Source organism: Lepidochelys kempii, chromosome 1 (genome assembly GCF_965140265.1).
Source record: "Lepidochelys kempii isolate rLepKem1 chromosome 1, rLepKem1.hap2, whole genome shotgun sequence".
Classification (NCBI taxonomy): domain Eukaryota; kingdom Metazoa; phylum Chordata; order Testudines; family Cheloniidae; genus Lepidochelys; species Lepidochelys kempii.
This window is the reverse complement of record NC_133256.1, coordinates 264,389,025-264,402,840: the sequence shown is the minus strand read 5'-3', so window position 1 is coordinate 264,402,840 and position 13,816 is coordinate 264,389,025. Positions and strand designations below refer to the sequence as shown.

Here is a 13,816-nt window from a genome sequence, read left to right as displayed (position 1 = left end):
AGACTGATCTCCTTACAGAAAGCAGATTGTAAAATTGTATCCAACACACTTGCTCAGAGTTTGAATCTTTCCATATCACAACAGGATCCTTGGCCATGACTAGGGCTCCTAGGTGCTTTAGTAATTCATATAAATAATAATTAATAATAATTGCCAGTGATGAATAACACATGAAAATACGAGGCATCAGCCAGAGTAAAACATCATCTGCTCACAATAACAAGCAATGGCTCCCATAAAGGAAAGGAGAAAGCAAACCACCAAAGAAAGACTTGAAAGATTTATGCAGAAATCAATGCGAGGACATTGGACAGTGGTGTAAAGAGCTGGAACGCATCAGTGATCGAAGATTTATTTATGGCTTTAGAAGGACACCTCAAAAGAGACAGAGGGCTTCATTATCAGTGCACAAAAACAGCCCTTAAGGCTTAATTACCTTTGAAACAGAATTGACCGACAAAACTGCTCCCCAAACTATAGGCTGTGTTCCAAAAAGGAAGAGATGGTGGAGCATGTGTTGAGCACCGGCAGCAGCATAGCTGAGGGAGAATTTATGAAGAGACACAATGAAGAAGGAAGAGAAGGAAGGAGGATCCTGGGAACTACAGGCCAGTCAGCCTCACCTCGGTCCCCGGAAAAATCATGGAGCAGGTCCTCAAAGAATCAATCCTGAAGCACTTACATGAGAGGAAAGTGATCAGGAACAGTCAGAGTGATCAGGAACAGTCAGCATGGATTCACCAAGGGAAGGTCATGCCTGACTAATCTAATCGCCTTTTATGATGAGATTACTGGTTCTGTGGATGAAGGGAAAGCAGTGGATGTATTGTTTCTTGACTTGAGCAAAGCTTTTGACACGGTCTCCCACAGTATTCTTGTCAACAAGTTAAAGAAGTATGGGCTGGATGAATGCACTATAAGGTGGGTAGAAAGTTGGCTAGATTGTCGGGCTCAACGGGTAGGGATCAATGGCTCCATGTCTAGTTGTCAGCCGGCGTCAAGTGGAGTGCCGCAGGGGTCGGTCCTGGGGCCGGTTTTTTTCAATATCTTCATAAATGATCTGGAGGATGGTGTGGATTGCACTCTCAGCAAATTTGCAGATGATTCTAAACTGGGAGGAGTGGTAGATACGCTGGAGGGCAGGGATAGGATACAGAGGGACCTAGACAAATTGGAGGATTGTGCCAAAAGAAATCTGTTGAGGTTCAATAAGGATAAGTGCAGGGTCCTGCACTGAGGTCGGAAGAACCCAATGCACAGCTACAGATTAGGGACCGAATGGCTAGGCAGCAGCTCTGCGGAAAAGGACCTAGGGGTGACAGTGGACGAGAAGCTGGATATGAGACAGCAGTATGCCCTTGTTGCCAAGAAGGCCACTGGCGTTTTGGGATGTATAAGTAGGGGCATAGCGAGCAGATCGAGGGACGTGATCGTTCCCCTCTATTCGACATTGGTGAGGCCTCATCTGGAGTACTGTGTCCAGTTTTGGGCCTCACACTACAAGAAGGATGTGGATAAATTGGAGAGAGTCCAGCGAAGGACAACAAAAATGATTAGGGGTCTGGAACACATGACTTATGAGGAGAGGCTGAGGGAACTGGGGTTGTTTAGTCTGCAGAAGAGAAGAATGAGGGGGGATTTGATAGCTGCTTTCAACTACCTGAGAGGTGGTTCCAGAGAGGATGGTTCTAGACTATTCTCAGTGGTAGAAGAGTACAGGACAAGGAGTAATGGTCTCAAGTTGCAGTGGGGGAGGTTTAGGTTGGATATTAGGAAAAACTTTTTCACTAGGAGGGTGGTGAAACACTGGAATGCGTTACTTAGGGAGGTGGTAGAATCTCCTTCCTTAGAAGTTTTTAAGGTCAGGCTTGACAAAGCCCTGGCTGGGATGATTTAATTGGGGATTGGTCCTGTTTTGAGCAGGGGGTTGGACTAGATGACCTCCTGAGGTCCCTTCCAACCCTGATATTCTATGATTCTATGAATGAGGTTGCCAAGTGTCTGCTTTGAAGCCTCTGTGGCAAGTATGGATTTAACATCACAATCAATGAGCTCCAGAAGACAGCACTCTTAGGCACTGCAAGAATGTTAAGGAAAGTCAAAGGAGATAGAATGAATTTGAGCACCTAAAATGCAGGAAATCTGTGGCGTATTTAACAAAACTCCTGACTTCCCAGATCTGAAGAGTTGATGCGTGGTCAAGATTTATGGGTGACTCATGGTAAATTATAGATAGTAGCATTCCCCTTTTTATGCTTAAAGATCCTGCGTGTTGTGAAGGCTTTTTTTAAAAATCCCCATGATGAAATATTGCTGAATAATAATAATCGATATTTTTGTCAAAAAAGATGGTCTGAAGAAAATGAAATGGTTCACAAAAACATATGGATTTATTTGAAATTTCCTAGTGTTTGACAGTTTATTAGAACTATTTTGGTATAAGTTTAAAAAAATTTCCTGAAATTTCACACACAAAAGATCATGTTTCCACTTTAACTTGTCATTGGTGCACTCTAACTTGTTTGCTGACTGAGCTTTCTCACATGTTGCCATGTGGTGGTCTGGGATTGGATGGATGTGACTCAGAGGCCCATTGGTGGTTCACTACAGTAATCAATTCTTGTCAGACCTGACATCCTCACTACACCTAACACACTGTCATAATCTGTATCTAAAAGGTGTCATGTAAGGTATCATATACAAACTAGTAACATGCTGGTCCCAAAAATAATTGTGTGGTGTGTGTGCAAATAGTTAAAGATTTGCTAGAATTATGTTCTTAAAATGTGTTTGGCAAGCAATGCATAAGCCCAGTCTGCACTAGACAAAGGAATGTGTATTTGGTTGTCTGACCAGCTTGGTTATCAGGCAGAGAAAATGACGGTACATTTACATGCAAGATGAACAAAGCTGTCAGGAGAGTAGGAGGGGAAAGATGACCACTTAATCTCCTGGGGGAGTGGAACCTGGACTCCCAGCAAGCTTTCCTGTCTCTTGAAGCAGGGTCAATGAACTTTGGGAAGATATGAGGAAAAAGAAAGACAGATATTTTGGCATCCTTCACCTGAAAAAACAAAGGAACAGAGCACTTAGAGATCTGTGGAAGGGTCAGAGAATCTGGTCAGCCATGCTGAAAACAGACTTGGTGAGAAACACAGCTTTGAACCAGAGAGTCTAGTTTGTTAAATCAGGTTTTAGTTTTAGATGCATATTTTTACTTGTCTGCTTGTAATCCTTTCTACTTTAATTCCTTATACTCAACATCACCTAAACCTATGACTTTTAATTTAATAAACTAGTTTTACTTTTACTATAAACCAGTTCAGTGCTTTGAGTAAAATGTAATGTTTGTCAACCCCAGTTAAATTAAGGAGCTTCTGTTTACCAGTTTTTTAAAGGAACCACAAATTTACCCTCTGTGAGTGTTCCAGGAGAGGGCAGGACACTGCAGGGCAGACAGTTTTGGGAAAATTTGGAACTGGAGAGGGGCGTCTGGGGACAAGCTCCAAATAGTAACTGGGCAGTGTGACCTGAATGCTTGTAGGCTGGCTGTTGGTGTCAGGGCTGTGAGCAGTATAGTTATTTAAAGCATCCAGAGTTGCAGGGCAGGCGGTAACACAACCCCTTAGTGGTTTGAGTTGAACCCCAAAGCATCACATTGGGTGTACCCATAACTGGCTCAATTGACTCGCATGTCACAGAAGCTTTACTGTTTCTCTGTGTAGGATGGGGCTTGGTGCTTGAGGCTAGGATGGGATTCATTGTATGACCGACCATGTGCTTAGTCTGTCAACAAGCAGTTTGTTGAAGTACAGGTCCAGAAAAGAAGATGGAAACATTTGGGACATGTGTTAAGAATGAAACTAGGGTGTCTGCCATGCCAGGTATGCTATGGGGCAGCTGGAGGAACATGTGGAAGGGGCTGGCTGAAAGAATTCCTTGGTACTTAGAGATAAAAAACTTGTGCCTTCACAATACAGAGGACATGCAGAGAGAGGCCCAGGAAAAATAGGAATGGTGGGACCTTGTTTGTGCCCTAATGAAAGTTTGACGGTGCAGGAAGGATGCAGATTCGGTTCAGTGGAATGGATGAATTAGTTACTACTAGCAGCAGAGCGATGGGTACAAAAGAAGGCTTTAAAATACCACAAACATTGTTAAAATTGAGGAGCAGGGAGAGGAAACAACCAACTTTTTTGTTAAACATTTTTTTGAGAAATTTCATTTTTGATATTCAACAAGCCTTATGAAAAAAATGTTCTAAGAAACGTTAGAGCCACATATTCAGCATTGGAGACTGAAACTCAGTTTATCCATAGAATAGAAACACCATGCCCATAGCAATGTAAGGATCTCTACGTTCTCTCAATCAGCATGTTTATACCCTAACCTGAAGAGGGACATAGACACCTCTAGAGATGACAAGGGACTTCAGTATCTATAATTATTCTGTCTTTAGCCCTTTTGCTTAGGTTGCCAACCAGGATACCAATTATTATGGCTTTTTGTGACAGAAAATATTCTACTGAAGACTGTTTTGAAAGACATTGCAAACTAATATCACGTAGGCCACTGAGCTGGATTTCAAAGTGACCCCAAAATAAGATTGTGTTTCATTACAAGTCCTCTGAGTCATCCAGTCTGTTTTAAACCAGTCTTTAAAAAAAGTAGCTAACTATCTATCTAGACCACCCAACTGTGTACCAGTTTGGAAACCATCCAAGTTGCAACTCTGTACATTATTAGCACTTAAGAAGCATATTATTCAATGTCCCAATGACCTCATCAGTGTTACAGGGGCAATTTTCATGGAAGGATGAACAGTTAGCTCATGAGTAAATTCTCTAGTGTGCTATGCTCCAACAATCTCTCCTTCAAAATCAGTCATGCATGTCTTCTTTCATCTCCCCTTGCTAAAAGATAGACTTACTTTGGATAACACATGGAAAGTCTCACTAACTCAGTCTCATATTCCTTTGAGATAGTATAATGAGGCATTGATAAAGTACAGGCTAGCATGGTCTGTCTTTAAGGGATCTCCTTCAACATTCCAGTACAGTGGAGCTACTGGTAATTCAAAATGATTGTCAGCCCCAAAAGTTCTTATTTTTAAGTATTGTGATGGATCCTCCTCAAGTTAACATGTGCAAAGACAGATTGTGATCAACATCCAAATTATTACTGAAGGAGGCAGAATTTTTTCAGGCAGCCTGCTTGAAGTGGAAGAAATAGTATCATGAATATGAATAGCATGTATTATCTTGCCTCAGCACTCTTACCCTGCTTCAAAAACTCCACCACTATGATTACCGACAGGAGGAAAAAAACATCCTTTATGTTGCTGAATATATAGACTTGTGGTGAGGCAGTGGGCAACTTTTTCTGCTGAGTCAGCATTGAACTAGTGCCGCAGTAGGTTGCTTTGGAGCACTATGTTGGTGGATGACACCCTCTTCTGGATGGAAAGCTACATCCTTAACCACCTGTCACTAAAGATGCCCCGGCACTTTTCACAAAAGTAGGATAAATGAATAATAAAAAATAACTATCATGGGGTGAGAAAGAAGAGAAACTAATAATATGTATGATTTCAGAGTAACAGCCGTGTTAGTCTGTATTCGCAAAAAGAAAAGGAGGACTTGTGGCACCTTAGAGACTAACCAATTCATCGGATGCATACTGTGGAAAATACAGAAGATGTTTTTATAAACACAGACCATGAAAAAATGGGCGTTTATCACTACAAAAGGTTTTCTCTCCCCCACCCCACTCTCCTGCTGGTAATAGCTTATCTAAAGTGATCACTCTCCTTACAATGTGTATGATAATCAAGGTGGGCCATTTCCAGCACAAATCCAGGGTTTAACAAGAACGTCTGAGCAACAGTGGGGGAGGGGGGAAGGAATAAACAAGGGGAAATAGGTTACTTTTTATAATGAATCAACCATTCCCAGTCTCTATTCAAGCTTAAGTTAATTGTATCCAATTTGCAAATTAATTCCAATTCAGCAGTCTCTCGTTGGAGTCTGTTTTCAAGTTTTTTTGTTGAAGGATAGTCACTTTGAGATCAGAAATCGAGTGACCAGGGAGATTGAAGTGCTCTCCGACTGGTTTTTGAATGTTATAATTCTTGATATCTGATTTGTGTCCAGTTTACCCAATGTACATGGCAGAGGGGCATTGCTGGCACATGATGGCATATATCACATTGGTAGATGTGCAGGTGAACGAGCCTCTGATAGTGTGGCTGATGTTATTAGGCCCTGTGATGGTGTCCCCTGAATAGATATGTGGGCACAGTTGGCAATGGGCTTTGTTGCAAGGATAGGTTCCTGGGTTAGTGGTTCTGTTGTGTGGTATGTGGTTGCTGGTGAGTATTCGCTTCAGGTTGGGGGGCTGTCTGTAGGCAAGGACTGGCCTGTCTCCCAAGATTTGTGAGAGTGTTGGGTCGTCCTTCAGGATAGGTTGTAGATCCTTGATAATGCGTTGGCGGTATTTTAGTTGGGGGCTGAAGGTGATGGCTAGTGGTGTTCTGTTATTTTCTTTGTTAGGCCTGTCCTGTAGTAGGTGACTTCTCCAACGCATTATCAAGGATCTACAACCTCACGAAAGCTTATGCTCAAATAAATTGATTAGTCTCTAAGGTGCCACAAGTACTCCTTTTCTTTTTAATAATATGTATGATTGTAAAAAAAAATTGTTTTAACCTTGGAAGATATTCAAATATAGTGGTGATAAATGGATATATAGGTAGGGTAAGTAAGATGCTCGATAAGACTATTGGACCTAATATCCTTGCTAAAGCAATCTGGGAGCTATGAGGGTGGAGGGTGCTATGTAAAACTAAATGATTACAGGACAAAGTGTTCAGTGTGAATTAAACATTGTATAATTCCTATGTGTGGTCACAAGAAGTATAGCTGAATAATGCAATATTTTACCTAATTTGTTAAACCATGAGCTTGGTACACGAGATGCAGTAGCTACTAGTCTGGCATAGAATGCCATGATAATTGCCTAATAGCAAAGCTTTATTGTTATGTCATCAAGATGGAAAGAGCAGTTGAAGACCCTAAAAGCTATGATTTTTCAATTCAAAATGAGGCAGTTTGTCTTGGTATATTATTCTAGTTTCCATAGTGGAGTCAATCTGATATGAGGAAAAGTTTGCGGGGGGATTGGGTTTGTTTGGTTTTTGGAATTTTTTAAAAGTGGCTTTATATGCAAAGCTGTTAGTCTGAAATGCAGCATTTATCATTTAAACCTACCTGCCCTAGTTTTATACTTGCAAAAAAGGAGCATAAATCTTTAACCTTTGGATAGGTTTTCAATAAAATCTCCTTATCCACATAAAGCCATTGGATATTAGATCAGCATAAACATGGATCCCCTGGTTCCTCTCCTTTCTTACCCCTCTCCTCCCCGGCTGTGCCCACCACATCAGCCCATCTGGCTTTCCCTTTTCATGACACACTGGTGTTCAGTAGTCTTGCACAGCCACTCAGCCAATGAGCACTCAGCAGAACCTCAGAGTTTAAGTAGTATAGGACATTTCACCTTTATTAGTACATCTATAGATAGTCCTCTGTGACCTTGTTTTACTGTAAATGATCATGAGAAGTGTGATATATCATTTACCGTGGGGTACCTGGTGGGAGGTTATCCAGCTATCCCGGAAGAAGGACAGGAGACACTTGATACTAATTTTAATCAGGCCACAACTTTATTATTAGATGTCTAGGACTACCCGCTGGATAAAAGTGTACAGTGCAAGCAAATCCATGTTCATTCAAATAACGACCCGAGGCTTCCACCAGCCCCTTTCATTTTCCATCCAGGTCCCGCAACCAACCTGTGGCTTGGACCTTACCATCCATCCACCCCTCATAAGTGGGTTAAGGTGGGCTATAGGAAAGGGAGGGTTGGCTCCCTGCCGTACCAATCATAGGAGCCCCAACCCCTCCACCCCATTCCATTAACCAGCATCTCCTTTTCAAATCCATTACCAGGCCATTTATCTGGTCACTGGATGCTTTCCCTATGGAGTACCTGCACTGGGCATCCGCCCCACACTTACAAAACAAGTTGAGACATATAGCCTAACCACTTTTCTCCTCACCATAATAGGTCCTCCCTGACACCCGCTGTGGAGGAGGCGAAAAAAACCCACTCCACCGAAGCCAATATGGTGGCGAGGGAAAAATTCCTTCCCAGCCACCCTACAAAGGAGCGAGTAGCACAATGCCCACAGCAGGTCCTAACCCAACCAGACTTTAGCACCTTGAGGGGAGGGAGAGTGGGTGCTCCCTTTCCTGCTCCATGGAAAATGGGCTTCCAATGTCCAGGGTTACACCTTTTAAAGACTTCTGCCCTCCCATTCCCAGGGGCTGAGTCAGTGCTGCAAAGCTGACCACTCCCCACCTTTTTGCAGTAGTTACTCACCTCCTTCCCCATCCCTCCCATAAAGCACTACTTCCTTCCTCTGGCAAGCCCAGACAACGTTCCCCCCGCCCACTTCAGGTGCAGTGCAGTCATTTTCAGTCCTGATGAAACAATACAGTAATGCAAATAGAATGATTCCTGACCTCTCTTCAGACTGGATATAATATGTGGATTTAAATCACTGCTTCTCTCACAACCCTCTCAGTGGCATCAGACAGACCAATATACTGAGAGACAAGGTGGGTGAGGTGATATCTTTTATTGGACCAACTTCTGTTGGTGACAGAGACAAGCTTTTGAGCTTACACAGAGCTCTTCTTCAGGTCTGGGAAATGTACTCAGTGGATACATTGGTAAATACAAGGTGGAACAGATTGCACTGTGGTCATTCTCAACCCTCTGGCTGTGATACCTATGAGAATCTCTGCAACATGTAACAGGACACTTCAGAGAATATTAAAAAATGTTGCCTTTTTATTATAATACATTTTCAGAGGTCACTGTAATCCCAAAGGCAAGCCTTTAAACCAATTATCTGAAGAGAAGCCAGGAAATTAGCTAGTGTATCTTTTATTATGACAGATTTTTTTTTAATTTGCATCATAAAAGTATTAGTTTTCCTAAAGCTTTGTTGCCTGCTAATGAAGATATCATTGTGCTATCATACAACTGTTGATAACCACAACCCCTTAAAATTTTAAACCAAAAGGTATTTATCTCATAACAAGCAAAAGTACAATATTTGGTTATTATAATGTATTATTTTCAGTGCCTCTTTTCAGTTTTAGTTTGAAACTCTATTTTTGGTTTTGTTTTTGCTTGTAGTAGCCAAGGACGTGAACATTTTTTTTGATGAGTTAGAAGAAGTAAACAGCCCTTGCAAAGATAATGACTCTCTTCTTCACCATGGTAATTTGACCAGTACTTCAGATGATGCCAGCAGATTGGAAACAGTTGGAGAGGTAAGAGCCAATAGACTAAGCCATACAGGGAATAAATGTAATTTTTTGAAAGGCTTATTCACTGCAGGCCCACTCTTATCCAATCCTGTGATCGTGTGTGTGGGCCCTTAAAAATGACATCTGCTCTAAAATCATAACATGGAAATATAAAATCTTTTGGGTTCAGAATCCCTTAATCATTCTTGGGGCCCTTCTGTGAACCCTCTCCGATTTATCAACATCCTTCTCGAATGGTTGATGCTACAACTGGACACAGTATTCCAGTAGTGATTGCACCAGTATGTTATTGGTTCATCTGGCCTATCAATGTGTCACTGCATTAATCCTGAGGGACTGGAATGATCTCATGCATTTGTGATAGACAGCACTGGCTACCAGACATGGGACATATGTCACCATCCACTGGGTAGTGCAGAGAAGAACAAATCTGATCATGCAAAATGGTGGTAAGTAGTATGTACAGAGATGGGAGTTGTGGCTTTGCAGCATACAGTTCCCCTCCTTCCCATGCACGGCTTGCAACATTAACTTCCTCTTAGTGACTTCTTGCTTCCTCAGGGCTGGGGTCCACTAGACAGAGAACTGAGGATCAGGCAGTTTGTGCATTAGGCCACAATCCACTGGGCTGAGCAACTCTGTTCCCAGAGATCTGTCTCAAATGCAGTTTTTCGCTTATACCACCAGTGGTGTGTCCAGTAGGGGAAGACTAGTCAGATCTTCAGTGGAATAGGAGTAAGTAAAGCCAAAATTTTTCAAAGTGGGAGCACAAAGCTTAGGCCCCATAATCATAGAATCATAGAATATCAGGGTTGGAAGGGACCTCAGGAGGTCATCTAGTCCAACCCCCTGCTCAAAGCAGGCCCAATCCCCAATTAAATTATCCCAGCCAGGGCTTTGTCAAGCCTGACCTTAAAAACTTCTAAGGAAGGAGATTCTACCACCTCCCTAGGTAACGCATTCCAGTGTTTCACCACCCTCCTAGTGAAAAAGTTTTTCCTAATATCCAACCTAAACCTCCCCCACTGCAACTTGAGACCATTACGCCTTGTCCTGTCCTCTTCTACCACTGAGAATAGTCTAGAACCATCCTCTCTGGAACCACCTCTCAGGTAGTTGAAAGCAGCTATCAAATCCCCCCTCATTCTTCTCTTCTGCAGACTAAACAATCCCAGTTCCCTCAGCCTCTCCTCATAAGTCATGCTAAATAATTCATATTTAGGCATGAAAAAAAATAAGTGGCCTGACTTTTAAATGATCTGAGCACCTACAACTCGCAGTGGTCGCCCATTCAACCTTAATTCACCCCTTGACCCCTCCACCTTGGGCATATGCATTATATTTTTAATTACATGATCACATACTATTTTTTCCACAGTATCCCGGCCTCATTCAATGTACAAAATGGGCATGCAAAATGAGTTGCAAATGGTTTCACTGCAGTTACAAAAGACAGCTATAGATCTGTCACTTCCTAATCTTTGAGTGCTTGATTTTGAAGCCTAAATAGCATTATTTTAACATAGGTTTTTTCCTATGTCATTATTATTTATACTACACTACCGCCAAAAATGTGGTAGGCCCTATACAGACACATCAGAAGATGCAGCTCCTGCTCCAAAGAATTTACAACCTAAAAAGTAGTGACGGAAAACTATATACATGAAAAACATAGTCCCTCTTCAGACCATAACTGTACTTGAGTGCACATATTCCTGCTTATTCTTCTTTCCTATAGTCATAATCCTTAGTGGCATTACAAGTTATTCTCCAGCTACCAAACATAAAGTCACATACAGAGGATTATGATTTCAGGTGGGAATAAGCAACAAGAGCAGATGAGCTCTTTAGACCCAAAGATCCTATTTTCATACAAATGTCCCTCGTAATGAAAAACGAAGGACCAAAAGATATGGGAAATATGATAAAGCAAATCTGCTTTTAAGTGAAAGGTGCTTCAGCGTTTCTCATGGTGAATTGACTGCTCTTTAAAAGGAAGTGCAGGTAAGCAGCTTTAAAATTCCCTTGTCTTCCTACTCATATTTCTATTAAAGTCCTATTCAACTTTCTACTGTGATTACCGCCATGAAGTGTATTCTGACACTAGAGGGCCATAGATTTTGAGCATATCTTTGACACACATACTATATAGACTCTGTGTGTTTGTCTCTGTATGTTTATGGAACCCAACAGTGGGTCCTGCGAACATGCAGTACTAATACATTCTCAGCAAAATGAGTTGCAGCTATATAAATGTGTAGGTTATAAATGAGGCTGACAAGACAGCAAGAAACTCCATCAAGAAGTGTTAGTCTTTTTTTTAAAACCAAAATGGCCTGAATTGGATGGGACAGTTTCACACTTTCACGGGAATGCCATTGTCATGGGCAGTCATATTAAGGGAAGTAGAAGGATATATCTCAGGTAGTTAGGGCCAGTCTCAGAGGTAGGTTTTTAATATCAGAACAGAGACTTTGAATTGAACTCTATATTAATTGCAGAACCAGTGCAGTGACTGGTGCACTGGAATGATGCATTCCTGGCAACCTGTGTTGTTAAGCAGATGGCTGCTGCACTGGATTTTGCTCCACCCCCAATATCAAAGCAATAACTCTCAGTTTAATTTTAAGATTTCAGAAAAAAGCCTAAGTCAAAGGTGTTATCAGAATGTGCGCGTGTGCGCACATGCAATTTGGAGTGTGTGTACCTGAGGTTATGTAACCAGAAGAATCCAAAGATAGACCAGGGAAAATGGGGCAAAATACTGACTGTTTGCTTAAGAAACATTTAAAGAAAAGCCAGTTGTATTCTGAGGAGTTACGTCAGAGTCAGAGACTAAATTCAATCATTAAAATGGGAAACAGAGGGAACTTCAATCTGGCTTTAAACATAAATCTGAATTTAACCTGTACTATGGAGTCACTATGGACACCTCCACAATATACATAAGATCACTGGGGCAGATCCTGTGCTGTACCTCCTGGACACGCAGCACAGAACCCACAGCCCAGGGGGAGAGGGGACAAAGGTGGCTTGCCTTTGAGCCACTTGTGTGTCCTCTGTATTTCCAGGTTCTACTTTAACTTACAGTGGTCTCCCAAGGGCTGCATATAGGGAATGGAGAAGGGACCACAATCAGCCCCATTGTTTTTAAAGACTTTGCTTTACCTTTCATTTACTTAAATATCCCCTTGCTTTTTTTCCCCTCCCCCCCAAAGTCGCAGTTTTATAGGGAAAGTTAAGCAATATGTTTTCCTGAATTATTTTCATATTTAATGCTCTGCAGAATCTTTCCCTAGTGTATTTGCTGATGTCATTTATCAGTACTATATACAATATAGATACAAATGGTCTCTCATCATTTCCTAATGCTTTTAAACATTTTTCTTGCCTTCTTTTTTACTTGACAAACCTTACATACTGTACCAACTCTGCACCTGGCAGGCATTGTGAAGTCAATATTTTAATGAGCGGTTCTTTCAAAAATTCCTCTCTTTTAGCCTGCAGCGAGCCTAGTGTCCCAAGGCTAAGGGCCATGTGGAACCTTCTCATTTGCTTTCACATTTAAACTAAGATGCTTTCTCATAACCAGAACCAAGGAGGCAAACACCAAGCACCCTAGTTGGGAATATTTATCCTTTTTTGCCTGCAAGATACATTTATTATATTGATCGTGCACAGTGTTCAGACTGCGCCATTTAAAATGGGAGACAGTTCTCCTCTGGGAAAATGGTCTGAAAATGCCTGACAGTGCATTTGAAAGGCAGAATATTTGATTTTTAAGAAGGTTTTTTTTTATTTAATCAGCCACAGGGTTTAGTTTATTTCTGGCAGGGATGGTTTGCCAGTATCCAGATAGAGGGCGACTCATCACAGACAGGAAACTACCTCAATTGTCTCTTCAGTTTGGCTGTGGAATGTTAACAGGAGGGCTCCTGCGAGCTCTTCTCCACCACTCCACTCTCTCTGCTCATTCCAATGGCTGAAGAGTTTTGTTATTTCAGTGTGTAACACTGCTTATGTCAGGCTCTAAGCACTTTAACATTTCTTTTAAAAAAAATCCCTCAAAACACATTTACAACCTCCACACTTTGAGCAACATACCCCATCTACACAAAAGCATAAACCTACCAGCTGACAGGGGTGGTACTGCAGACTATGGGGTGTGTGTGTGAAAGTGTGTATTATATAATATAGAGAGAAACAGAGAGAGAGAGAGAGAGAGGTGGTGGTAAAAAGTGTGAGGGATAAAAGGCAAGCTTCTCCTCCACACTGACCTGACTTTAAAAGAGACTGGTTTCCTGGTTTATTAGATTTTTGGAAAGGAATCAGTCTCTGCTGATCTCTGTTTACTAAAGCAAAAAAAAAAAAAGTTAAATCTGTTTGCTTGTTGCAAGGGTAGCAAATTCTTGAAC

General features: G+C 41.6%; 1 protein-coding gene across 7 annotated transcripts in view; it reads left to right on the top strand.

Moving 5' to 3' along the window:
* Window positions 1-13,816, top strand: part of ANO4 (anoctamin 4) — a 288,922-nt gene that overhangs the window by 115,552 nt on the left and 159,554 nt on the right. For 6 of the 7 annotated variants that reach the window (XM_073327405.1, XM_073327407.1, XM_073327404.1 and 3 more), the window contains one exon: window positions 9,268-9,404. In XM_073327405.1, coding sequence (XP_073183506.1) covers window positions 9,268-9,404 — 137 coding nt within the window. The remainder of the gene's footprint in view (window positions 1-9,267; window positions 9,405-13,816) is intronic. The other variant, XM_073327406.1, reaches the window with a different exon arrangement.